Source organism: Pseudonaja textilis, chromosome 11 (genome assembly GCF_049901715.1).
Source record: "Pseudonaja textilis isolate UNSWEBS1 chromosome 11, rPseTex1.2, whole genome shotgun sequence".
NCBI lineage: Eukaryota > Metazoa > Chordata > Lepidosauria > Squamata > Elapidae > Pseudonaja > Pseudonaja textilis.
In genome coordinates this window covers 3,237,391-3,265,211 of record NC_142000.1, presented here as the reverse complement: position 1 = coordinate 3,265,211, position 27,821 = coordinate 3,237,391, and the positions used below count along the sequence as shown (strand labels likewise).

Sequence of the window (27,821 nt, the reverse complement as noted above, 5' to 3'; positions counted from 1 at the left end):
TTCTTTCCCTTTCTCCTTTCCTGTCTCATCTTGCATGCTCAAATGCAAAAGGGGAAACACTTTTCTTTTTGTTTTGTTTTTAGTTTGTTTTGCTAGCCTTCTGCCAGCGAAAACGGAGCCCAGGCCCCCCCACGTGTGCCCCCCCTCCCTGTTTTTGGCCACGATCGCCTCCTGCAGCCCTCTGCCAGCCAAAGCGCTGCCGCCGCCCCAAGCTCCGTTTTCACCAGCAGAGGACTGCAGGGGGTCGTCACGACCGAAAACGGAGCCCGGGAGGGCTGCGTGAGGCCCTGCCAAGCTCCGTTTTCACTGGCAGAGGCACCGTGGGCCAGTCCATGGCTGTTTCCAGGGCAGTCCTGCAGGCCAGATCTAAGCACCCCGTGGGCTGGATGCAGCTTGACACCCCTGGCCTAGAGAATTCCACCTGGGAGCTTGTCCAGGTTGATCCATCCAACACAGCAATCGCAGACCGTCGAAAAGGCTTGCCAACCACCCAAAACAAGACTGAGCAGCAAAGGGAGGGAGACCTGTTTGTCAAGTGGCATAGACTTTTACCTGGGCAACCAGGAGCAAAGCTTTCCCATCGCCCAGCAACCAGGCAAACTCTATTTTTATAACTTCAGTCTGTGCCTAAGTCCAGTTGCGCAGTCAAAAATAATCTTAAAAAAAATAAAAAGGAAAGAAAAGAATGGTACCAACTGGAGACCATGGGCAGGATTAGCAGGAGACATGAAACATATGGCAGCCTGGGGTTGGTAAGTAAGTAAGTAAGTAAGTAAGTAAGAAATAGATAGATAGATAGATAGATAGATAGATAGATAGATAGATAGGCACGCCAGGTACCATGGAGCAGTCAGTAGGTCTTTTAAGGCAGGGGTCTCCAACCTTGTCAACTTTAAGATGTGTGGACTTCAACTCTCAGAGTTGAAGACTTCAACTCTCTCGGGGAGTTGAAGTCCACATGTCTTAAAGGCGACACGGTTGGAGACCCCTGTTTTAAGGTACCCGAAACCCCACGGGGGGAATCCAAGGGGCTCACCTTTTCGGAGGAGGGAGGCAGCCAACCGCCAGAGCCACCTGAGGACCATCCTGGCCTCTCCAGAGGAAAAAAAAAGATCACCGGGGACTCGACCCTCTGAAGCAGGAGCTCCAATCGCTTTCCGGATGTGGCCACGGGATAAAAATAAGGGCCGGGGGGTGAGGGGGAGACGGACACTGTGTCAACAACACGCCCAGCCCAATTTTCCCAGCAGAGGGACGTTTGCTTTGACAGACATGCCCAGGTGGGCAGCTGGCCCGTTGCCCAAGTTCGCAGTCTTGGCATGCCCAGAGCAGAGGGCGTTTAGATGTGCTCCTGCGATGCATCCTAGGCCCGCACACTGCACATTGCGCATACACACCCTTGGCAGGGATGACCTTTCTCTGGCCTCTGAGCAGGAAGGAGCCAGAAAGCAGGGAGAGCAAAGCTAAGATTTCGAGGGGGAGGTTCTGACGGATTCCCCACACACCCCCAAATCCAGTCTAGTGTGCCCGGAGAATATTTTCCGAGTGCTTTTTTCCCCACAGGGGGCTTCAGTCAAAATTTAAAAAAAAAAAAGATTTTTCAAAGGGGAGGATATTCATTAATAGTTAATTTCTCTATCCAAACAAAAATAAAACAATGCAAACTCGATAAGGCAAGGGCAAAACAATGAATGTCTGAGCTTTTGTATGCTTGTGTATGTAATGGAAAGCCGGAATAACCTTGAGGAACAGGAGAAAGAGCAGCAACCAAGAGAATAGTCAAATAAAAGAGGAGTGACTCACGGGCAGAAAAGTAATTCGAGAAAGCACATTCAGACTTGCAAGATTCTGTATCGCTTTACCATAAAAGTAGAACTGGCTTACATAGCATTATTCCTAGTCTGATCTTCCTTGAAGGGCTGGAAGTAGCAATAACAATAGCACTTAGATGTATATACCACTTCACAATGCTTTACAGCCCTCTCTAAGCGATTTACAGAGTCAGCCTATTGCCCCCAACAATCTGGGTCTTCGTTTCACCCGCCTTGGAAGGATGGAAGGCTGAGCCAAGGATTGAACTTCTAGCAGTGAGCAGAGTTAGCCTGCAACACTACATTCTTAACCACTATGCCACCACGGCTCTTAGATAAATATAGAGTTGAATGGATAAAGAAAGAAAGAAAGAAAGAAAGAAAGAAAGAAAGAAAGAAAGAAAGAAAGAAAGAAAGAAAGAAAGAAAGAAAGAAAGAAAGAAAGAAAGAAATAGATTAGATAGACAGACAGACAGACAGAAAGTAATAGCACTTAGACTTAATACACTGCTTCCCAGTGCTTCCCAGCCCTCTCTAAGCAGTTTACAGAGTCAGCTTCTTGTCCCCAACAATTTGGGTCCTCATTTTACCCACCTCGGAAAGATGGAGGGCTGAGTCAACCCGGAGCTGGTCAGGATCGAACAGCAGAACTGAAGGCAGACAGCAATCAGCAGAAGTAGCCTGCAACACTGCATTCTACCCACAGCACCACCATGGCTCTCATTATATACTGATTAGGATACTTTTTTTATAAAAAAAATCCTATCTTAGTACTTTAACCTATTATTAAATCTAACGCATACAGCAATATGACATTTCAGCTATTCATTTCTGCACTAGAAAGATACTTGAAAACCAGAGAAAAGAATGCACCTCTGGACTCCAGTCTTTAAAATTTGGAATGTGTTCTTTCCCGTCACCTATTCTGTGATGAGCGGGATGAGGTCTTCTCATCACTGGTTGGCAGCCCAAATCTCAAAGAAAAGACAATATTGGTCCTTTCATTCATGATACGTTTGTCACTGCTAAGGAGTAGTTTCACCCTGGAGAATTATGGGAAAATCTGTCCTTCCCCTGGAGAAACTGGAGGAAATCCTCTGCCCAATTTCTCTGCCTGAAAGTTTGATGGAGAAATCTGAATAGCTGCCATTAACAAACAATGAAATCCAGGCATTCTCCCCCGCCCCACTCAATTTTTTTTTGACACACTGACCCAAAAGTTTGGCCATCCCTGCCCTAACTACCGTACTGGCTCAACTGAGTTTATAATTTTAGGATTCCAAACGATTGACTTGATTCCCATATTATATTGCACTGGAGTTAAGCCAAAAGAAAGAAAGAAAGAAAGAAAGAAAGAAAGAAAGAAAGAAAGAAAGAAAGAAAGAAAGAAAGAAAGAAAGAAAGAAAGAAAGAAAGAAAGAAAGAAAGAAAAGAGAAGAAAGTAAAGAAACAAAGAGAGAGAAGAAAGAAAGAGAAGAAAGAGAAGAAAGAAAGAAAGAAAGAAAGAAAGAAAGAAAGAGGGAGGGAGGGAGGAAAGGAAGGAAGGAAGGAAAGTTGTTGACTGGATTCCCACAATCTGCTCAGCCATAAATTAGGATTCTCCAAAGGCCATAATGGCTGGGTTTACAGAACAAACAAGGCAAGAACTTTACCAAAATGTTGGTAAATCACAACCCAGAAGTCTAGACTCAGAAAGGGTTGTGGGTGTTGTGGCCCGCTGGTGGCTGATGGAACTGGCAGCAGAGTCGGACAGTAGTGAGGTTGGAGAGGAACCTGGGCCAGTCTTGGAGGCTGAGGAAGGCTCAGCATTAGAGGCAGGGATGGGGCCAGGGCAGTCTGGCAGTCATCCGCTCCCTTCAGACTCAGACAGGAGTGAGGCGTGGGAGTTTCTGGAACCGGTTCCCGGCCTGCGCATACACAGGGCTACCAGAAGACAAGAACAATTGAGAAAGCAACTAAGAAGTAAGGGCACACCTTGGAGATGATTGGCCCCTCCCATGGGACCTAAAAGAGGAGCGAATGGGACGTGGGCTTTTGCAGGAAGCAATTAGCTCATCTGGTTGATTCAAGCTTTGAAAAGTTCTGCTTGACTCTGTGTCGAGTTTGGCCTTGCCCTGAGCCTGGAAATTAGTTCCCTGGCAGCATTCCAAGTTGCGATAAGGTGGGTGTTTATAAACATTCCCCTGAAAGACTGTTTGGGAAGCCTGGCTGGCTGTGAATGAACGTAATTCACAGCTGTGGAAATAAAAGAGGTTTTGCCAGGACTAAGATTGTGTTTTATGCTTTCTAAGCCTAGGTCACACCAGGTGGATGGAGTTTGCCATCTTGTTGAAACTCTGAACTTAAGAAAGTTGCCTCCTGCCGGTCATCTCATGGAGCCAGAATAAGGTTCATTGATCCTAGCTTCTTATGGGAACCCAGTGAGTTTGTTCAGTTACACTTAGATTTGGGGTTGTACATCTCGGGTTACAAATAACTAATGGTGGATACCATGACTCCATTTGCCAGCGGAGCCAACAATGAGGGTGTAGTTTCATCCTCTGAGCTTGGGGTTGGTTTCCAAACATTTCGTTACCAAGCTAGGTAATATCTTCAGTGGAGTTTAGGGGATTGTCAGGATCTGTGCTCTTCTGCTCATAAGGGTTTTGTCTGGTCAGTAAATATCCCCTAAATTCTGCAGTAAGAGTCTGATAACTGAACATTCTGAAAACAACCCAGAAGCTTGGAGAATGAACCTCCAGCCTCATCCTACACCCAAGCAACAGATATTTACCACTATCAGTCAACACCTTTTGCCACTCAAAAACAGGCCAAGTGTTTCATTCCTTTGTGTGATGGGCAGCTTGGCAGAAAGGGACACGCAGGAGTAACTCAGTGGTGGCCAAACTAAGATGTCCACCTCCAGCAAACCCAAGATAGGAAGGTTAGGACCAAGAGTTCTATTCCTGGTTTAAGCATGCAGACAGCTGGATGACCGACCTGGGCCTAGTCCCTCTTTCAGCCCTGGGAAGAAGGTGAGAGTTGCGAACCACTTCAGCAAACTACCTGGTCAGGACTTTCCAGGTAGTCCAGCCAGCAGGAAAAACTGACTTTGAAAGCGCGGCCAAAGAAGCCTAGATGGAAAGGAATGCTTTGGTGACATCGATTTCAACTGGGCTTACTGTGAATGCAACCTACAACATTTAGAAGCAACTTTCTAAGGCAGGCAGTGAAGTATTATTTCACGAATGGCATTCTGATCCCTCTACTCGCAGGTCATTGTGGTAGAATCTTGCAACCGTTCCTCTGATGGCAAGCTCATAAGCCGCTGGAACAATTTTACAGAATCTTCTTTTCTGGTTCATGCCTGCCTGTCCCAAGACTCCCTTCATCTGGTAAACAACTTGTCCTGTCTAGAGAGTGAAGTTATCAAACGCCTGGGAAATCAGGAGTCCAGGAAGTCCAAATGAATATAAAGACTTACTGCAAGCTTACACTCTCTACAAGAATCTGTACTATTAATCATCATCATTTAATGACTCCATAATCCCTTACGGGTGGAGTCTGGGCAACTGAATGCAGCTAGCAGAGAGTTTTAATGGCCGGATGCCCTTCCTGTTGCCAATGAGGAGCTTTCTCAATGTACCCCGAGAAATATCTGCCTCTACCTAGGATCGAACTCACAGCCTCTTGAATGTGAGGCGAGAGAGCTCAACCTCTGATTGTGAGGTGAGGCCACTGCACCACTCAAGAATCTGTACTATTAATGGTCCAAGCAAACGGGCTGTTAATAAGTCACAACGGAATTCAAGGTGCATTGGACTTCGATCTTTTGTGGGCACGAAGGGGCTCGTGACTGATGACGCATTTGACCCCTCCCTCGGGCTCAGCCTGATCATCTCCTGCAAGAGTGCTTGTATTGCCATGCTAAAGCGTCCCTTGGCCATTGGCCTTCTTGAGCTTGGCATGAGTTGTTGAGAGCATACAAGTTTCATAAATTATTATTATTCTTGTTAAGCTTCCCTCAGCCCAATGAAGCAATCTACCTCTCAGCGCCTTGCAGGGATCCAGCCCCTGACTTAGCAGGTTGTGTGAAGGTAGCCATCCTGTTGCCCCACAACAGGTGAAGATTTCGTTGGGTGGAATGAGACAGGCAACCTAGCAATTCTCTTCAAGGGAATCTGAGGTTTGGCCTCAAATCCCTGAGCCCCATCCTTCTGGCGTCGACAGTTCTTTTAAACAGTTCTTACCTGCTGACTAATTATTACCTCCTCTGATTGGTTCATTTCTGATGCAGCTCTAATGGCCTGCATATTAAGTCACTTCAGAATACAAGGGGAAGATAGACAGGGAGATAGAAGGATGTTTTAAGCAACAAGGCTGTGATTGCTGGATTGCTTGAGGGCTATGCCTGCATTTTGCCTCTGTCTGCAAGTAACACACCCTTGACAATCCCTGCCTTCTGCTTTTCCACACCTTTACTTTTTAATTACAGAGCAGGCCTCCAGGGTCAGCCGCCCTGCAGAGAGATTGCTTCCTCGGCTCCTTGTTTAAACCCAAACCATTACTGCTCTACTTTCGGACCATTCAGGAGGAGGACAATCCATGAAATTACAAAGTCATCCATCAAGAAAAGCAAACAAGCTCATTGCAACAAATGGCTTATTCCAGCGGTCTCTAACCTCGGCCGCTTTAAGGCTTGTGGACTTCAACTCCCGGAGTTCCAGTCCACAAGTCTTAAAGTGGCCCAGGTTGGAGACCCCTGGTTTATTTAGCACCGGGAGACTCTGAGAAATCAGTATGGCTTTTATTAAACTAATCCTACAGAGTTCATCCTTCTTTAACTAGTTTAGTCAACAAGCGCCCCCCCAAAAGTCAACATTTAACCGACAACAGGTAGTCCTCAGCCGCAATTGGGCCCAAAATTTCTGTTGCATAAGTGAAAGATCTGTCAAGTGAGATTTCCCCGAACTTTCTTGCCGCAGTTGTTAAGTGAATCACTGCAATTGTTTAAATTAGCAGCCCAGTTGTTGGGAATCTGGTTTCCCCATTTATTCTGTTAGTTAGAATGTCACAAAAGGGGATCACAAGACCTCAGGACACGGCAATAAATATTAGCCAATTGCCAAGCGTCTAAATTTTGATCAGGTGGCCATGGGGATGCTACAATGGTTGCAAGTGTGAAAAACGGTCATAAGTCACTTCTTTCAGAGCCGTTGCAAGTTCAAACGGTCACTAAATGAACTGTTGTAAGTCGAGGACTAACTGCAATACATAAAATAGGCTTAGTGTTGTGCCAGGAATGTGGGCTTCCAAGAGGAGTAGATACCGGTAGTTTGATTTGTCTAAATTACTAAACCAGAGATCTCCAAACTTGGCAACTTTTTGAGACTTGTGGACTTCAATTCCCAGAATTCCAAAACCAGCCATGCTGGCTGGGGAATTCTGGGAATTGAAGTCCACAAGTCTCAAAATGGCCAAGTTTGGAGACCTGTGTACTAAACTAATAAATTAAATTGAAAAAGACTTAGAAAGATAAAAGAACTTACAACTTTCCCCTAATGGGTAGGATAGCCCGTTATAAAAATGAATATATTACCAAAAATGCTCTTCTTATTCCAAAACATCTCTAAAATTAGAGAAAAGCTTTTCTAAGAATCTGAACCAAATTAATGTCAAAATTCATATGGCAGGGAAAGAGGCCGAGAATCAAGCTTAAAGTAATGCAGGACGCTTAAAAGAGAAAGGAGGTTTTGGAGGAGGAGCTATACTACCATGCAGGATGCAGGATCTTTCTTATCAACCTCACTATCACGACAGACAATCTTCCCCAAGCAAGTGACTTAAACACAAGCCGGATGTTGAGGTTTGCAGCTTCCCAGTGCCCATGCCCACCCCTGAATTTCAAGAGGCCCTTTTGGATGCCCACCCGCAGCTCTTTTGTCCAGACTGCACTTGTTCTGACCCAAACCTTGTTCCAAGGAAACAAACACGAAACAGAGGTAACAGCAAAACCTCTTAATAATTATTTGCAAATTCTGTTCCTTCCCGGTTAAAAGGCTGTTTCAAACTAATTGTCTCTGATAAGAATGAGTCTTGCCAAGGTTGTGCAAGGCTGCCAAGAACAGCAGATAAAGTTACTAAGAAATGTTTCAAACAGGAAGAGTCTCCAAACACCAAGTCAGATACTCCAAACGTCCACAGGGCTTGAGTGCAAAATCTTCTTTGCTTCCTGCAAAGAACTCCAGTTTCTCAGCTGGTGTTTATCCCTTAAGAGAGAGCCCATTACCTTGCAGCCTTACTCCTGAGTTGCCCATGGTGCTGCAGCTGCTCTTTCCTTCAAGCAGCCCTGCGTGCACACACACTGGGCATAGGCTCCTCGGGGACCTCTTCCTCACTGCTGCCAGCCTCCACAATCCCCAAAGGCCGCCTTCCACTCCCTGATGGTCCTGGCCCCATCCCTGTGTCACACGCAGGCCCCTCATCTGAGTCCTCGCTCTCCGAGGCCTCAGCCATCCACACCTGCTGCCAGCGAACCACAACAACACTGGTATTAAATCTCTTGAGTGGGACAAGATGTCCCTTGTGCTTCAAACTCCTATTTTCTCTTCTCCAATGCCTTTTGTCCCAACAGAAGAGAATCGGGGCACCAGGCAACCGAACTAAACTTGTCCTCATGAAAACATTATTTCTAATTCTGGATTTCCCCTTTCCACCCTGGAAGATGGAAGCTCCCATTTGGGCAGGGTTGCTTGAAGGAACTAGGGCTGGTTTTCACTCACCATGTGTTTTACAGCTGGACTGGGAATGCCACACCTGGAATTTCTAGCCGGGGGAGGGGAAGAGAGAGAGAGCAAAGGGAATATAGAATTCTTTATTGGCCAAGTGTGATTGGGCACATAAGGAATTTGTCTTTGGTGCAAATGCTCTCAGTGTACTTAAAAAGAAAAAAATACATTCATCAAGAATCATAAGATACAACACTTAGTGATAGTCATAAGTTACTAAATAAGCAATCAAATCATACTAGGAAACAAATAAAACAATATAAATATGCCTTCTTCACTCAGGCCAGGAAAACAAATAATGAAGTGTGATGAGATTTTGCCCACCCAGGTTTAAGACTTGCTGGCCAAAACAACTCTGAACTGCAGTTTAACTCCCGTTCTCCCTGCTCACGTGAACCTCCAAGCCTCTTTTCTTGTTTCACCTCCTAGTTGCTTTATGCAACAGAATAAATTTCTATCTGGATGTTTTATATCCAAATTACAAACCTCATCAATCCCTTGGACTTGTTTCCAAATTCCACTCTGCCTTATTCTTAAGTATACATGTATGCACATATGTGTATATATATATGTTCGTGCCTGTGTGTATGTTCCTTCAGTTGTTGTCCTACTACAATCCAAGCAACATGACAGCTTAGACGATGCAATGAAACCATTCTCTGGTAAGGCTTCAAATACAGTAAACAATTTAAAACAGAACAGAACGGAATAGGATAGGAGTTGGAAGGGAACCTGGAGGTCTTCTAGCCCAACCCCCTGCTCAAGCAGGAGTCCAATTCAGACAAATGGCTATCCAGTCTCTTAAAACATCCAGTGTTGAAGCATTCACAACTTCTGGAGGCAAGTGGTTCCCCTGGTTCATTGTCTTCACAGTCAGGAAGTTTCTCCTTAGTTCTAGGTTGCTTCTCTCCTTGATGAGTTTCCATCCCTTGTTTTTTGTCCTGCCCTCAAGTTAATAAACCAGAGATTAAGTAAATAATCCAGAGTCCCAGTCAAATAAACCAGATTTCTCACTTAGCAAACATAAAATTTTGGGCTCAATTTTGGTCGTAGGTCAAGGACTACCTGTATTTTAAAATGTTCCCAGAAACTAAACGATTGCCTTAAGTGCCCCCACTCAGTCTCAGTCTCAGTCTCCCCACTCAGGCAAGGATCTTCAAACTTGGCAAGTTTAAGACTTGTGGACTTCCAACTCCCAGAATTCCTGAGCTAACATGACTGGAGGAGGAATTCTGGGAGTTGAAGTCCACAAGTCTTAAAGCTGTCAAGTTTGGAGACCTTTGCTCTGAGGTTCCCCTCGCACATATTTCCTAATTGTTTCTGGCTCCTCTCCGTTACAAAGCCGAAGAGCCAGCACTGGACGGAGACGTCTCCATGGTCATGTGGCCAGCAGGACTAAATGCCGAAGACACACGGAACGCTGTTCCCACCAAAGAGGTCCCTATTTTTCTACTTGCATTTTTACATGCTTTCCAACTGCTCAGTTAGCAGAACAAGTAACAGCAGCTCACTCCGTGATGCAGCGCTAGGCATTCCAACCACCAAACTGCTTTCTGATCAATAAGCTCAGCGTCTTCTTAGCCACTGAGCCACCTTTGAAAATGAGTTGGGGAAGTCCAGGCTGCCTTGGGAACACGGGCAGACAGGAGGCCTTTTCAGCTCGCTTTCTCCTGTATTCATTTATCTATTTTGTCACATTTATGTAGCGTATATTGGGTGACCCTTGGAGAGCTGTATGCAACGAAATTCCATTTTCATGTACGCCGATTGGTGTACATTCAAAGTGATCATAAAGTTATTCTAAGTCCTGTTTTTTTTTCCCTGTCTCTTGCACATTTAGAGAGACACCAGGACATATGGGAGCCTGTCTGCGTGCGCACAGAAGCTCACACCTCTAAAATAGCTGGGATCAGCTGCGTGATGTCAGCAGATACATAAATTTCTTCGGAGTGGAAAACTAAACGCAGAGATTTCTCCCTCCCCTCCCCCCTGGTTTCTGCTTCCAACTAAGGTGGAATGAAACAGAGGGGGAACACCTTTTATCGCCAACATCCAGCCTTCCCTACACTGGTCCCAGGAACCGCCTCTTCCATCTTGCACGGGCTCATCCCCCACAAGACAGACATTAAACTCAACATTGCAACATTCCTGGATTCCTGACCACCGTCTCCCCAGGCTTAAATTAGCTTCCCCCAGTTTGGCATGCTTCAGATAAGTTGAACCTCGAGCTCCCTGGACCAGCTGAAGGATTTGGGACTTCTGGCCTCTGTGTATCTGGAGCAGAGGTGGGATTCAGCAGGTTCTGACCAGTTCTGGAGAACTGGTAGCGGAAAGTTTGAGTCGTCCGGAGAACCGGAAAATCCCACCTCTGACTGGGCCCCGCCAACCCCGTCTCTTCTCTACCTCCCATTGAGTCCCAGCTGACCGGCTGGCTCTTCTTTGGTTGCCCTGCCCAGGAGAACAGAGCTGGGAAGCAGGTTAGTGGAGTGGGGAGGGAAGGGGGATTTTTGCAGTATATCCTTCCTCTGCCATGCCCACCAAGACACGCTCACCAAGCCACACCACACCCACCAAGCCGCACCCACAGAACCAGTAGTAACATTTTTTTGAATCCCACCACTGATCTGGAGGGTGCAAGTTAAGGAAGGTGGCATACATCAATTGAAATCCAGGTTTGAACCTCACGGCGGAGGTTTTTATGGGCTGTGGAGCACCACTGGATTCTGGGGCAGTTATGTACACTGAGAGGTTATGCAACGAAGACAAATTCCTTGTGTGTCCAATCACACTTGGCCAATAAAGAATTCCATTCCATTCCATTCCATTCCACTCCATTCCATTCTATTCTTATTAATGGCAAGGTGCTTCTCCCTTCCTTGAGCCAGAAAAATGCAAGTCCCCACAGAATTTAGAGAGTACATCTCTTGTACCTAATTCTTTCCAATCTCAACCAACCAACTCAACGCTACCAACCCAACCCAACCCAACAATCCAGACTCGGCTGGGAAGAGCCCAGGTGCTTTTCTTCTACAACGGCTCACAGCAACAATTAAAATGAAATCTCGCTGCCGGGAGAACAAAACGGGAGAGCAGCAAAACCAGGTGTACTTTGGGTTGGAAGATCCAGTTTGAGAAAAACCAAATAGTCCTGTCACGTCCTCAAGGCCTTTGTAAAGAACCAACCGTCAAGCGGGCAATCTTGGTTGGCAAGAACATCTTGAAGGATGTTCTGGGGAGAAACCAAGGGAGCTGTGGGGTTGCCACACAGCAGATAATAATATTTTTTTTGTCATCTCTTTGCTTTGGAGTCTGTCATCTCCTCCCTTGCAAGAGGTGATGAAGCTGGTGATCCTCAGCTCTGGAAAGATGTTGCGGAGCAATCACCAGCCATCACCTCCAGCCTAGGACTGGATCTCCCCCCACCAATTTAAAGAATGGTATCTTTAAGCCTTCTGAAATGAGATGCAATCTGAAGTAGGTCATAGAATACAAGCTGGAAGGGACCTTGGAGGTCTTCTAGTCCATCCCTCTGCTCAAGCAGGAGACAAGTAGATGTAGGATCCCTGCCAAAATCTACTTGTTTCATTTAATGACCCCCTAATCCCTTGCGGGGTGGAGCCTGAGCAACTGAATGGAGCTAGCAGAGCATTTACTGGCCGGATGCCCTTCCTGTCACCAATGCGGAGTTTTGTTCAGCAGATATATTCTCAGTGTGCCCAGACAGAGAAATATCTGCCTCTTCCTAGGATCAAACTCACAGCCCCCTGATTGTCAGGCAAGAGCTCCAACTCTAGGCCAACGCACCACTCTCCAAAGCCTACTTGTCTCCCAGATGGAAAATCGTGTAAAATATAGGTAGTTGTCGTCTTACGATCACCATGGAGCCCAAAATTTCTGTTGCTAAGTGAGACATTTGTTAAGTGAGTTTTGCCCCCCCATTTTACAGCATTTTCTTGCCACAATCGTTAAGTGAATCACTTAAGTGAAACACACTTAACAAATGTGTAACAAGTACAGTGATTCACTTAACAATTGTAGGGAGAAAGGTTAAGCAACAGTCTTGCTTAAATTGTGGCTGTAAATTAAAGACTACCTGTGTACATTTTCAACATTACCCATCAAAGTGTCACTTAAGGGACAATCTGTAAATGTTTACAGAAATATAAATCTTTTAGATGTTAATGTTATGCTAAATTAGATTCCCAACTTTGGATCTGACTATTTTTGAGGAATATGCAGCTATTCGGGGTGTGGGACTATTGCTAAGAGAATAATTGGAAAAGTAGAATTATTCTCAATATTTTAAGTAGTGGAATTGTGTAATTTATCCGGTTAGGAAAAGGCAATTTTATCCACTCTGCAAAAAGTGATGTAATAGATTTTTTGTTGGCACAGAGGTCCTGACGTCTCAAGAGAATAAATGTATTCTCTTTAATTTAGAAACTTTTAAATATCGCTTAACATTTGATGGATACATGATGTATTCCTTTTTGTAGACGAGTGCTTTAATAAATGTCTAAACGTTTGCCTTCCTTCTCGTCATTTTGTCCCTCTTCTTTTTATGTAGCTTTTGTTGCTTTTTTTCTCAGCCTTTGTTCCATTTTTGTGTTGGATGTTTTGGTAAAACATTAAAGAAACAAACTTGTAAAAAAAAACCTGCACATCAAGGACACTTTGTTGTTTTCATATTTCAGCATTGGAAAGAGCTACTTAGGCCATCCCTCTGCCCTAGGTAAAAGTCCAAATGAAATTAAATGTGGTGTCGGTCATGATGCCAGTTACAAAACAAGCCTTAATCCATCCTTCCCACCCCCACACCCCCCGAGGGTGAATTTAAGAAGGCTCTTAAGAAAATGTGGCTACGGGTAATCCTCGACTTACGACCACAATTTAGCTCAACATTTCTGTTGCTAAGTGAATTTTGCTCCTTTTTTACAACTTTCGTTTGCCAGCATTGTTAAGTGGAACACTGCAATTGCTAAGTTAGTGACATGACTGTTAAGTAAACCTGGCTTCCCCATTGGCTCTGCTTGTCGGAAGGACGCAAAAGGTGAACACATGACTCTAGGATGCTGCAACCGTCATAAATATGAATCAGTTGTCAAGCATCCAAATGTAAATCACACGGCCATGGGGATGCTACAACGGTCATAAGTGTGAAAAACAGTCATAAGTCACTTTTTACAGTGACTGTTGTAACTTTGAATGGTCACTAAATGAACTGTTGCAGAATAGAATAGAACGAGAGCTGGAAGGGACCTTGGAGGTCTTCTAGTCCAGCCCCCTGCTCAAGCAGGAGAACCTGTGCAATCAAAGACAAGGACTGTCCAGTCTCTTCTTAACAACCTCCACTAATGGGATACCCATGATTTCTGGTGGCCAGCTGTTCCACTGGTTAATTGTCCTCATTGTTAGGCAGTTTCTCCTTCATTCCAGGTTGCTTCTCTCCTTGATTAATTTCTAGCCATTGTTTTTTGTCTTGCCCTCCGGTGCTCTGGAGACTAAGTTGACTCCCTCTTCTTTGTGGCAGCCCCTCAAATACTGGAAGACTGCTATCAGGTCACCCCTTAATTCTTCTTTTCTCCAGACTGACCATATCCAGTTCCTGCAACCGTTCTTCCTATGTTTCAGTCTCCAGGCCTTTGATCGCCTTAGTTGCTCCTCTCTGAAACTTTTTCCAAAGCCTCAACATCTTTTTTGTAATATGATGACCAAAACTGGTTGCAGTCTTCCAGGTGTGGTCTTAGTAGGAGGGTTTTGTAAAGCGGCACTAATACTTCACATGATCTTGATTCTATGCCTCTGTTTTTACAACCCAGGATTGCATTAGCTTTTTGGGCGGCTGCTGCACACGGCTGGCTCACGTTCAAATGATCACTGTAATTCAAGGACCACCTGTATTTCCCCCCAGCCTTGGGGTACTGAGGCCTGTTAGGATTTTATCTGTTTGAAGAATAACTTTCCATGGACGTAACACGAGTCTTATGTAGCTGGGTGACCTTCTCGGCTTAATAAATGAACCAACACCCTCCCCCTTTGCTGTTTAGTGAGATGGTGAAACCAAGGTTGGAATGAGGAAAAGTGGGTCCCGCTGCCTTATCTACAAATCCCGACTTGTCTCTCTAGGTATATATTTGGACCATAAAGTGCACTAATCAAACAGTGCGTGTCTGCACAACACACTAAATTGCAAAGCTCACCAAGGTGACGCAGTTTAGCAAATGGAAACACGAGGCTTGTAAATAACACATTGAAGCACCTGGGTGAACCCAGCCTATACGGGTAGCCCTCGACGTACGGCTGTAACTGAGCCCAAAATATCTGTTGGCTAAGTGAAACATTTAAAGTGGGTTTTTGCCTCATTTTGCAGGCTTTCTTGCTTAACAGTTGGTAAGTGAATCTTTGTGAAGTTACTAAAACGATTGTTAAGTGATTCCTGCTGATCAGAAGTTCTCAAAAGGGAATCACATGACCCCGGGACATTGATCACGTGACTGTGAGGATGCTGCAACAGTTGTAAGTTTGAAAAACAGTCGTAAGTCACTTTTTTCAGTGCTATTGTAACTTTGAATGGTCACTAAATTGTTGTACGCGGAGGACTACCTGTGCAATGGTAAGCCTGCAACTGTTCTAATTCTTCCACAATACTAAACTGTCAGGTTTCTCTTACCCAAAAATGCAGTTTGTACACTGTGTATCTCTTGTCATACCTGTGCCTAAATTCATACGGTTTTCTGTTCTGCCCTAAAACACACAGATAAATCTTTTGAACAAATGGAAATAATGCAGACCAGATAAGGAGTTTCGGAACCCCAGGGAATCATGTGATCTTCTCCAAAAAAATAAGTCTCCATCGGCCCACAAAGTTTCTGTTTATTGATGGGTAGAAACTAAGCTTCCTGACCACCTTGGTAGAGAATGAAATCAGAAGATAATTAGGACTTCAGAAAAAATAATTACTACCAACCTGCCTTCCATCAAGGACCTGTATACTGTATATTGTATGGGTCAAAAAGGGGGCTGTGAAAATATTTACAGACCCCTCACATCCCAGACATAAACTGTTTCAACTCCTTCCCTTAAAACGACGCACTAGAGCACTGGCACACCAGAACAACTAGACACAAGGACAGCTTTTTCTCGAATGCCATGACTGCTAAACATCCCTCAACACTGTCCAACTATTTACTAAGTCTGCATTACTATTACTATTAACCTTATCACTCCTTATCGCCTATCCCCTCCCACTTGTGACTGTATGACTGTAACTTTGTCGCTTGTATCCTTACGATTTATATTGACTATTTCATAGTATCATTTGATTGCTTATTGTACCCTTTGACTATCATTAAGTGTTGGACCTGATGATTCTTGACGAATGTATCTTTTATTTTATGTGCACCAAGAGCATTTGCACCAAGACAAATTCCTTGTGCATCCAATCACACTTGGCCTATAAAGAATTCTATCACAAGGCAAAGATATATTAAACACGCAAAATCATGTCCGCCAGCGATCAAATTCACGCTTTTATTCCATTTCTTTTGAAGAAGAAGAAGAAGAAGAAAAAGAGCCAGACACCCAAATCGGACTCCATAGGAACCAAGATGGAAAAGGGCACAGAGAACTTTCTGAATTTACAGAACTGGATGTCCCACCCCCTTTGAAACTGGGATGTTTGTTACGAGCCAACTAGGAAACAGGTGGTCCTGGACTTACAACCACAACTGAGCCCCAAATTTCCGCTGTTAAGTGAAACATTTAATTTTGCCCCATCTTACAATCTTTTTGGGCCCCCAGTTGTTAAGTGAATCACTGCAGTTGTTAAGTTAGCAACTCGGTTGTTAAGTGAATCTGGCTTCCTCATTAGCTCTGCTAGTCAGAAGGTTGCAAAAGGGTTTTGCCTGAGCCCGGGAACATTACGACCGTCATAAATGTGAGTCAGTTGCTAAGAGTCTGAATTTTGATCCCGTGACCACAAGGATGCTGCAAACGGTTGTTAAGTGTGAAAAAGGGTCACGACTCCCTTTTTTTCAGCACCGCTGTGACTTCAAACGGTCACTAAGCGTACTGCTGTAAGTCGAGGTCTGCTGCCTGTACTTTAGGATCTTCAATCTGTTGTTCCGCAGGTCAAACGGCCGCTGTCTTCTGAGTTTCCAAATACATTTCCCTGGGTTTAGAATTCTTCTGGATTCATCGCAGCAGAGGTGAAGTTTTAATTCAAAATAAAGCTCTTCGCGGGTCAAGCACGAAGGAAGATGAGCAAAATGATTTTGTGATGTGTTATCTTAACCCTCAACAGGCCCAAAATAGTAGGTGGGGTCAGGATGAACACCAAAACTTTGCTATATGTTCATATAAGACCACACCTTAGTAAGACCACACCTAGACTACTTGCATCCGGTTTTGCTCACAACACTACAAAGAAGATGCTGGGACTCTAGAAAGAGTGCAGAGAAGAGCAACCAGGATGATGAGGGGAATGGAGGCTAAAACATACAATGAACTGTTGCAGGAAGTGGCCATGGCTAGTCTAGTGAAGAGAAGGACCAGGGGACACATGAGAGCAGTCTTCCAATATTTGAGGGGATGCCCCAGAGAGGAGGAGGGGGTCGAGGTATTCTCCAAGGCACCCAAAGGCCAGACAAGGAACAATGGATGGAAACTTAAGGAGAGATTTAACCTGGAAATAAGGAGAAACTTTCTGACAGCGAGAGCAAACAAACAATGGAACAGAAATTGTCTTCAGAAGTTTTTATGAGCTTCATCACTGGAGACTTTCAAAAAGAGACTGGACTGGCATTTGTCAGAAATGGTGTAGGGTCTCCTGCTTGGGTGGGGGGTTGAACTAGATGACCTACAAGATGACCTTCCAACTCTGATAATCTGTAATCTGTAAATGTGTAGTTAAAATAGAGCAGTGTTTCTCAACTTCGATCGCTTTAGATTGTGCAACTTCAACTCCCAGAATTCCCCAGCCAGAATTCTGCAAGTTGAAAGTTTGCACAGTTTAAAGTGGCCAAGCACTGAAATAGAGCATAAAATTATTCTGGTGCATTAAAGCTACGATTTGGCAGCAACTGGAAAGTCACGGGCAGTTGCGCCCAAAGTTTTCAGGAGTCACAAACAACCCTGAAGTTTTGTCACAGGCTCTTGGTGCTAGAATAAACAGAAATATATGAAAATCACAACATTGGGGGGAAAAAAAACCAAATCCTGTCTGTCCAAAACGGCATACTTTTTTTGGATAGATGTCATTTTTCTTCGCCATGGGGAACCCCACATGAAGCCACTCAAATGGAGGAGGAGTGTGAATTTCAAAGACGTTTAAAAAGGAAAACAGCGAGGAAGAGTTGCAGAATTAAAAGTACATCTGAGAAACACTCCACTGCATCTCACAAGCTGTAATAAACACAGGTAAACCATCTCTGGCAGTTTGCCCACTTCCTCTCCAGAAGGAAGCCTTAAACCATACATACATCTGCGGCTTCCTGCCACTCATCCATGCTGAGCGCATGGCACCTCCTGTGGGGTGACACCAGTTATCCGGTGCAACAAATATGCCACTTCTCAAAACAAGAGAAGGCATCATTATACCAGGCGTATACCTAATCCAAACCTAATTTGCCAGCCCTAATCCTTCTTGGGATTTTAGAATCAGAATAGAGCTAGAAGGGACCTGGGAGGTTTTCTAGTCCAGCCTTGCCAGATTTTACTTAGACTTAGTATAACACTGTTGGAAGGGACCTTGGAGGTCTTCTAGTCCAGCCCCTACACCATTTCAGACAAGTGGCTGTCCAGTCTCTTCTTAAAAACCTCCAGTGATGAAGCACCCACAATTTCCGAAGGCAACTTCTGTTCCCCTGGTTAATTGTCCTCCCTGTTTGGAAGTCTATCCTTAGTTCCAGGTTGCTTCTCTCCTTGATTAGTTTCCATCCATGGTTTCTTGTCCTGCCTTCATGGGCTTTGGAGAATAATTTGACCCCCTCCTCTTTGTGGCAGCCTTTCATTTGCTGGGATTTGCTGGCAACAAACATTTCTTTTCAATAAACCAGACCTTGTAAGCCCCCTACATACAATTATTCGTTTAGCGACCGTTTAAAGTCACAATGGCAGGGTCAGCAACCCTTAGGACTGTCACAGCGACCTCACCATCACGTAATCAAAATCCAGGTACAACCTGCATAGACAGGTAGCCCTTGACTTACAACCACAGTTGAGGCCAAAATTTATGTTGCGAAACCACAGTTGTGCATTGAATTTTGCCTCATTTTGTGACCTTTCTTACAACCATTGTTGAGTGAATCATGACAGCTGCTTAAGTTAATTACATGATTGTTAAGCGAATCAGGTTTCTTGCAAAAGGGAATCATGTGACCCCGGGACACTTCAACCGTCATAAAAGTGAATCGGCTGCCAACTGTCTGAATTTTGATCAGTGTGGAAAAATGGTCGTAAGTCACTTTTTCCAGTGAGGTTGTAACTTTGAAAGGTCATTAAATGAACTGTTGTAGGTTGAGGAGCACCTGTATTTACCACGATTGCAGCATTCCGGAGTCATGTGGTCGCCATTTATGACCTTCCCAGACAACCTCAGACAAGTACAGTCAATGGGGGATTCGCTTCACGACCCTGTGATTCACTTAATAACTGCAGTGATTCGCTTAACATTGATGGCAAAAAAATGGCATTTTGTGCATATTTAACAACCACTTTGCTTCACAACAGAAGTCTGGGTCCCAATAATGGTTGTTTAAGTCGAGAATCACCTGTCCATAAAATTCAAAAGTTTTGCTAACTTGCTGATGGGTGTTACTGCCTTTATAACCAAATCTTCTCTTTCCGTAACCAACAACTTTATTTCTACTTTTCTTCCAACAGTCCATGTGGGGCTACCAAATGAGCTCATCACCGTTGGCTGCCTCAGTGCCAACCTAGCTGCTTTCACAGGCCAGCCTCTGAATTTGCCTGTCTGTCTTTGCATGAACAATGGCGCTTTTCAACCATGAGGCAGAGTTCTTCCATGGCCTCAAATGTCCCTTTAGCTGCTGCGTATGCTGGTAAGAGTTTTTTTTCATAATATGATTTTACTTGAGTTGGAAAAAAACCAAGAGTAAAATTAATGCAAATTAAAATAAAGATGGAAAAAAGAAAAGAGAAAGCTGAAGTGAAAAGAAGTTAAAATTAAAATAGAAAAGAACAAAACAAGATATAATGAAGTGTCTTCTGAATGTCTTCAAAGCAGTTCTAAGCACAATTTTAGATTTACCCCTTTCTCTAGAGTTATACTGTGATTCTTTTCTTTCTATCTAGTCATCAAAACCATAAATCATAATACGTTCATTTTTCCTGTTTTATGTAAAAAATATTTGCCTTCTTACATAAAAAGTCCTTAGGGGATTTCCAGTCAGCTATAAGCATGAATGTTGCCTTTTCTCTAATCAGAGAGATCTACCATCACTAGAGTGACTTTGGTCTAGTAGAGAAAGCACCCGGCTAGAATCCAGGAGACGGTGAATTCTAGTTTCACCTTGGGCATGAAAGCTGACTGGGTGACTATGGGCCAGTCCCACTCTCTCAACGCAATCCACCTCATAGGCTAATATTGTGGGGAAAAGTGTACTAGGTATGTTGGCCGCCTTGAATTATTCGTAAAAATAATAAAGGCTGGAACTATCTAAATAAATCATGATTGCCAACCATGACGGTATTGCCAAATCTTTCCATCACTGTGCATAATCTCTCTGGCATGTGAGGGTGAAAGTTCATTCTCTGAGCTTGTGGGTTGGTTTCTGAACATTTCGTTACCAGGCTAGGTGACATCTTCAGTGGAAGTTAGGTAATGTTCTTCTGCTTGTAAGGGCTTCGTGTGGTCAGTAGGTCTTGTGATGGTTAGGTCACATCAGGTGTGACATGACGACAAGTTGTGATGGGTCTTGTGATGGGTGGGTCATGTCAGTTGAGGGTCACTGAAGTGCTGGTTAGGGGAAGTTGCCTGGGTCGGTTGAGGGCTGGTGCCGTTGCTGGTTGGCTGTGCAGTTGATCAAGTTGGTAGCCTAAGTGATCCCTTCTGACGTTAGGATTCTATATGGTAGGTGAATACTACAACCAACTTCGTTCTTCCAAATACCAGGCAGCTGAGATAGAACCACCAATGTAATCCTGGTTATCTGAATTTGCAAGGCTTGCACATTAAAAGAGTTTCTCTCGAACTGAATTTAACTAACCCTAACCCTAATGGCTACATGGGCGCACCACTGTTTGATTCCTAGCAATGGTGATTTGACTTCCCCATCTAGCCTACAGGTCCCATCCCATCTCCAACCCAAACCTTCTTGTTTTCTGTAAAGAACTATAAAGAGGTATGCAAGACTAAAGGCTATTTCCTTATCTATTTACAACCAGGCCAGAGCTATATTTAGCCCCTAAGTTCAGAAGGTCAGCCAGGTGCTACCATCCTGTACCAAACACCAGGAACACATTTTCTCCTGTGGTTCTGCACTCAATGTTTTATTTTATTTATTTAATCACATTTATATAGCCATCCATCTAGCCAAAGGCAACTCTGGGTGGCCGACAAAATACATAAACAAGGAACCCTGAAGAAGTGTCTTCTCCTTCTTACCAAAGGCTGTTTCCAATTTAACCAACAAGCACAGAATATTGTTGGCTTTGAATGCATTGATTGGTTCAATAGGGTAGGGTAGATGTTTGTGGAGATGGTCTTTAAAAAAAGGAAGAAGAAGCATTGTACCTTGTGACACCCTGAAAAGAAAAGCAAAGCAAACCAAAGAAACACACCCACCCCAAGTCCCTTGTGGGGGATAAAAAAAAGAAACAGAAAAACGACGGTTTCCTTATTGTGGCTTATTCCTCGTCAACACGGCGAGGCTTGCAAGGAAAAGGTCTTCGGCTCCCAGGAAAAGATCTTGGCACAGCTGGAGGGACTGCTCAAGAATTCCCAGCAAGAGGTTCCCGAAGCCCACAAATGTCAAGGGGCTTGTTGTTGTTGTGTAAGAGCACTGAATGCTGTGCCGGAGAAGCACACGTGTCATATCCACACAAAAACATATGGAAGAAAACAGGCAAAGCCCAGGGAGGACAGAGGACACCTTGTGTCCACAAGAGCCTGAAGACCTGCTTTGCTGGTGACCTGGTGACCAAATTGGGGGGGTTGTTACCTGCTGGAGGTGGATGCTGGACTGATGGCAGACTCCACTCTCGCCCTCCCTTGCACTCCATTCTCCACCCTTCCATCTTTTGTTCTCATATGTTAACAGACGCATTCTCGTTGCCATTCTCTTTGCTATTGTTTATTTTATTGCTCTGTTATTTTACTTTGGCTCTATTTACGCTCCTTTCATTCTATTCCTTTTCATTATTGAAAGCTGCCTCCACGGCAGCAAATAAATTCGACAGACGAATAATCTTCTCCAGCCCAAAGGATGCAACCAGACCAAGAAAGCAGAGCAGCTGGGAGCCTCTCCAGAGCCAACCTCACTAAAAACAAGCTGAAATCACACCTGTCTCAACTTCCGCCTTAGTAATAACTCCAAACCTTTGGGAGACACTTTGGGCAGGCTTATAAATAACAACCTGCCAGAGTTCAAGTGAGTAAGAGATTTCTGTGGAAGCTTAGCAGAATTTGGGGTTTCTTTCCCTCTGGCCCCGAAGGGCTAAGATTACGTATGCGTAGGCTGCTAGATATGAATTTGCAGGCTACTTTTACTGGCAGGAGGGAGGCCTTCCTTGAGGGGGTCGCCATACCACCAAGTCTGTAGTTCCTTAAGCAGCCAAAAAGAAGGAAAACAAATATCTGAGCAGGTAAATATGCGAAGCCCTTTTGGTCCAAGCCTGGGCTTTAAAAGTGCTCAAGCCCAGCCCAGCCCAGCCCAGCCCAGGAGGCAACCAGAGGGGCTGGGATCTTGACTTTCTGACTATATCTTAGTCTGGAGCAGGGGTGTCAAACTTGAAGCCCACGGGCCGGATCTGGCATGGGGTGTTTAGATCTGGCCCAGGGGGCTGCCCTGGAAACAGCGAAGGACCGGCCCACGGTGCCTCTGCCAGTGAAAATGGAGCTTGTGAGGGTCGCCTGTGGCCCCTCCCAGGCTCCGTTTTTGCTGGCGGAGGGCTGCAGGAGGCCGTCGCAGCTGAAAATGGAGCCCAGGAGGGCCGTGCAAGGCCCTCACGAGCTCCATTTTCGCTGGCAGAGTGCTAGCAAAACAAACTACTAGCAAAGGGGGGCTTTGATCACACGAGTGACGCCGAGCTGGTCATGCCCACTCTGGCCACGCCCCCCCCAGCCCCCTGAGGTCAAACACAACCCTGATGCGGCCCGCAATGAAATCGAGTTTCACACCCCTGCTCTGGAGGGTCTCATCTAAGTTTCCAGAGAAGGAAGGAATTAAACCAACATTAGGGGAGCTCATAACCAGATTCATGGAGGCTAACCTGGCCAAAGGCCACATACAATTTTGCTTGCTGTTTAATTGCAAAATGAAGCCTTTTTCCCCCACTGCCTTATTCTTTAAGAACCTACAGACAAGCGCCTGTGCAAGATAAGCATTATTATCAAGGAGTTCTGATCACTTGTGCTGTGACCTTCACAGGCCTTTTTCACTTCCCCTTGGAGAAAAATAAGCCTGCTCCCGAAGAAGACATCTAGAGGGTTGCCACGCAGGGAGTGTGTGCCAAGCAGGCAAACCTCCAGCTGTTCAGAGAAATGGAGGCTGATGGAATGTATTAATTGCATGATTAACCTAATTATCTGGACACTGAAGACATGGATTTTTAATTAGTACTACCAGAGTCACCATCCCAGTGTCAAGGGACGAAGGCACCACATCAGTAACCAATAATTTTGCAAACCAAACAGGATTTACCGTTGGAGGTTAGCTTGAAGAACATTAGCCTCAAAATGCATCAATCAATATTGAAGCGGTGCATCATTCTGAGTCAAAGTTATGGTAGCAATGCTGCGCCTATGTAGGTGGGAGTAAGTGAAACACAAAGTAGACAGGAGAAGCAGCTGGAACAAAACTCAAAATTCCAGAAGACAAACCAGCTCTTCAGCATGGTAGGTAAAACTGAAGTCAAGGAGGCTTGAAGAATGGCTAACTGGGTTTATTTGTACAAATCCATCCAAAACGTTTTATAAAATTGATCTGAAAATGCAATCAACTGAATTAGAAGTGTTAGAAATGTAAACATCCAAATTGGTCTGTCGGTGTAGACTTATGACTTGGGTTAAGATGGAAATCCTAGTGAATTGGACAAAAATGGTTTTGCATCTGTGCAGAAGATTTTTATATCAACTGGTTCGCATTAGTATGATGTGAAAGCTCACTACAATGCACTGTATCTTCAAAGCTAAATTGAATATAATTGGCATGAAATACCCTATCACATTACACAATACACTCATACACATGAACACCGTGCACACACAAATATGCACACAAGATGACTACTCCATCTAAGTAAAAAGGAAAGCTGAGCAAAATCAAAATAAAGAAATCCCTACAAGGAATACAAACAATTCAACAGCAGAGCAATTTTACATCGCTAACTTGGGGCAGCCAATGCAATTATTGTAAGATACAGAACTGAAAGTAAAACACAACCTTCGTACTTGAACTGAACAGAGCAGGAAATAAGTTTGAAGGAAAATAAGATGCAGTATCTCACATTTGCTGATATAATCCAGTGTAACTGAAAAGTTAAATCAATTAAGCAACTATCGAACAGATAAAGGAAGCACAATTGGCTGGCAAAAAGAGCATTATTTCTTTTAACTAAGTTATAAATTGCTTTGCTTGGAGATACTGTTTAATTTGAGTATATTTCCCCCCTGCAACCCAACCAATGGAGATTCTTGGCAGCATTTCCAGGCATGTTCTTGGGGGCATCCCCAGTCAATTGCAGAAACTGACTGCCAGAGGCATAAGCTAAAAATCTTACCCCGTTCTCTGCCTGAAATATTTTTTCTGTTCACTTCCTCCTAATGAGTTTGCTGGGGAAATCCCCTTCATTTTTCTTCTCAGAAACGAGTGCACTACTTCCCGTAAGCCAATGTGATGTTCCAGTCTTAACTTTTTTCATTCTCTCACCAGAAAAAAAACACCATACTCCCTAAAACTCATAATGTTTTCCATAGGATCTAGGAGAACCAATCTTACCTAATTCTACATTCTTAAACCAGCTCAATCCCGTCTTTCTCAATCGTGTGGCAATTGTAAGATATCTGGACTTCAACTCCCAGAATTCCATTGTAGGACCACAAATGAGAATTCTGAGAGTAGAAATCCACCTGTCCAGAAGGAGACCAAATCAGAGAGAATGACAATGTTTTTATTCAACCCCAACTTAGAAAGTAATGGGAAAAATACTTTTGTGTAATCTTTCTGGTTTTAATAAAAGGAAAAGTGAGGATGTGGTGCCTTCGAAAGCTATTCTATTGTGGTTTTGGCTAATGGTAAGAATACAGGGAACTACAATGCAGAAATCTTGAGAATGGACCTGGTTTCTCAGCCTAATGGGAAAAAAAAAAGAACCAGGGTGGTAGGAGAGCCATATAGTGATGCTTTTAGATGCATCTAAGCCAGACCTCGGCATTTTATGGCCTCTGACCACATCCAGACATTTGGCTGTCCGGCTCACATGGATTGATGTTATTTTGAAGGTAATTTTTTTTTTCAATTTACCTATGTGTGTGCATGCCTACCTACCTTCACAGCCTTATCGGTTTGGCATTCTACAACAGTCCCAGTTTCTGATGTGGCCATCAGAATTAATTGCCTGCCCTTGATCTAAAATCAACAACTAAAGCAAAATTAAGCAAAGAAAGTACGTCCTGGGAGGCTTCAGGCCATGAACTAAGTAATCAAACTATTCCAGGTATTTACAAGCAGTTGGCAAGGTTTTTGCACACCTTCTATTTCTACTCCCTGGTTACTCTTTCCCCAGCTGTGAACAGTAGGGAGCTATTTGGCTAATATTTTAGATGAAGTTTACTCCAATTGCCTACATTCACATATCATACATATCCAGATAGACACAACATATCAAGCCACTGCCACATTTTAGCCTAGCCTCTGGTTCAAACCTGGCCAGGATGTCGCTTCAAGAGCACAATATTTTCTGAAGAGTTGCACAAGACCCCTGGTTTCATGCACCAGGGAAATAAACAAGGCAAAAACGCTACCCAGCCATTTATGAAGAACAAAGTTGTGTCAGGCTTAGCCCAAATCCAGAGCTCAGGATGCTTTCTTCCTCACTTGCTAAGTAGGAAAGAGAAGACCAATGAAGAAACTGGTTCCCAGAATGAGAAGACAACGAAGAAACTGGTTCCTAGCCCATGGTTTTTGTCTCTGAATACCAGAAGGACCTTTTACAACACACAATTGTTGGCTTCATAAACTGTAATTGGTTACTGTATTTGCCCATTTTCTGGACATGCACAATGTCCTGAAGACTGAAAAAGGTTGGGTTCACCCAACTTTCTTCATCGTGCGCACGTAAAAGCCTGACCCAGATGAATAGGGACGAAGTTGGCACTTGTGAAGGAAGCTACTGGGGCCTTTTAACCCCGACACTACATACCTTGACCAGCAATTTTACCTGGCCTCCTGCGAGGTCAAAGGCTGTTTCTTCCCCACCCGCCTGGCCTTTGGCTGCTGACCTGAACCCAGAACCCTGGCTGGACTTTTAGGCTCCCCAGAGCGCCCCCCAAGTCCCGGCCATTCACTCACCGCTGTGTGAACTGAACCACCGGGGTCCGAGGTGCAGAGGTAGTGCATCGGCCAGCGAGGCCCTGGAGCCCAGGTACAGCATCCCGTCTCTGTGGTGACCACCTCCCGTCTCCTGGTAACCGTTGCCATGGCCGTAAGGGGTGGAGTCCGCGCCTGGACCCCGCTCCGAGTCGCCCGAAGCCGCCGCCGCCCGCCGCCGTTGCCGTCGAAGCGGCGGTGGTGGCACTGCTGGCCGCCGAGGCCGCCGCCGCCGCCGCGTACAGGCCGAAAGGGACGCTGCCAGCGCCGGCCGGCTCCACGCCGCCCATCCCCACGCCCACGCCGGCCACGGAGCTGACGGAGCGGCTGCGCAGCCCCATCGCCGAGCTCCCGCCGCCGCCGCCGCCGCCGCTTCCCCCGTTGCCGCCCCCGCCGCGGTAATGCCCGAAGTGCGGGGCTCCCGGCGGCGGCGGCGGCGGCGGCGCCCCACCGCACTGTCGTCGCTGGCCACGCCGGCCAAGGGGCCTCCGCCTCCGCCGCCTCCTCCGCGCGAGCGCCCCGCGGCCGTGGCGCCCGCCGTGCTCTGCTTGCCGCCCATGCCAGCCCGCGAGGAAGCGAGGGCGCCGGGGCCACTAGGCGCTCAGGCCACCTCCGGCGGCGCCGGGCATCGTGCGGCGGCCAGCAACGGCAGCGGCCCCGCTCCCCTTCGTCTCCTCCGCCTCTCCGAGCAGCAGCCGCAGCCGCCGCCGCCGCCGCCGCGCCCCAACGGGCGGCCCGCCGCGCCTCCCGGGCTCATCCACGGCGGGGGGCAGCCGGGGGTCCCGCCCTACGGAAGGAGGAGGAGGAGGAGGAGGAAGAGCGCGGCTCCCCGGGCGACGCTCCGCATGCGAGCGCCGGGCAGGAGGCGGCGGGGGAGGCGGCGGCCTCCGGGCCAAGCCGAGCGGCCGCGGGGCGGGAGGAGGAGGAGGAGGCTCGGCCGTCGGTCGGGGGGCCGCCTGGCAGGCTCGGCGGCTGGTGCTGCTGGCGCGTCGTCGTCGTCCCCAGCCGGGCTTCCCGAGGGCGCCCGGAGCCCAGACAATAGAGCCGCGCACAGCGCCTGCGCCGCGGCTTCCCCGTCTCCTCCTCTCCGCCCCCCCCCCGCCCGCCTTCGCTGCCGCCTCGGGATGGAGCGAGGCTGAGCGGGAGGGAGGGAGGAGGGAGGCCGCGCCTGTGTCCCCCGCCCGGGCCGGCAGCCAGGCTACTGTGCCCGCGGAGCGCGCTGGCCAGTCCGCCCCGGCCGCTGCCGAGCTTGCCCAGCCGTGGAACCCCGAGGCGGCGTTGGGCCTTTAACCGACGGTCTCCGGCATTGTCCGTTAACGCGGCAGCCTGAAGGTTCTGCAGCCTTAGGGCCCCTCTCGGGCTCCGACTTAGAGCTTGCCGAGGGCTGGTGGAAGCCCGGTTGGCCTGGTCACTGCAGTGATGGCACATCCTGGCTTGTGTGGTGGAAACTAGGGTCTGTTTGGGGCTGGAGTGGG

At 46.0% G+C, this 27,821-nt stretch overlaps 1 protein-coding gene across 1 annotated transcript in view; it reads right to left on the bottom strand.

Annotated features, from left to right (window-relative positions):
• Positions 1-27,408, bottom strand: part of ZNRF1 (zinc and ring finger 1) — a 45,320-nt gene extending 17,912 nt beyond the window's left edge. Inside the window, 3 exon segments of the mRNA XM_026714326.2 lie at positions 26,329-26,519; positions 26,521-26,792; positions 26,795-27,408. Coding sequence (XP_026570111.2) covers positions 26,329-26,519; positions 26,521-26,792; positions 26,795-26,905 — 574 coding nt within the window. The 5' untranslated portion in view covers positions 26,906-27,408.
• Positions 27,409-27,821: the final 413 nt, after the last annotated feature.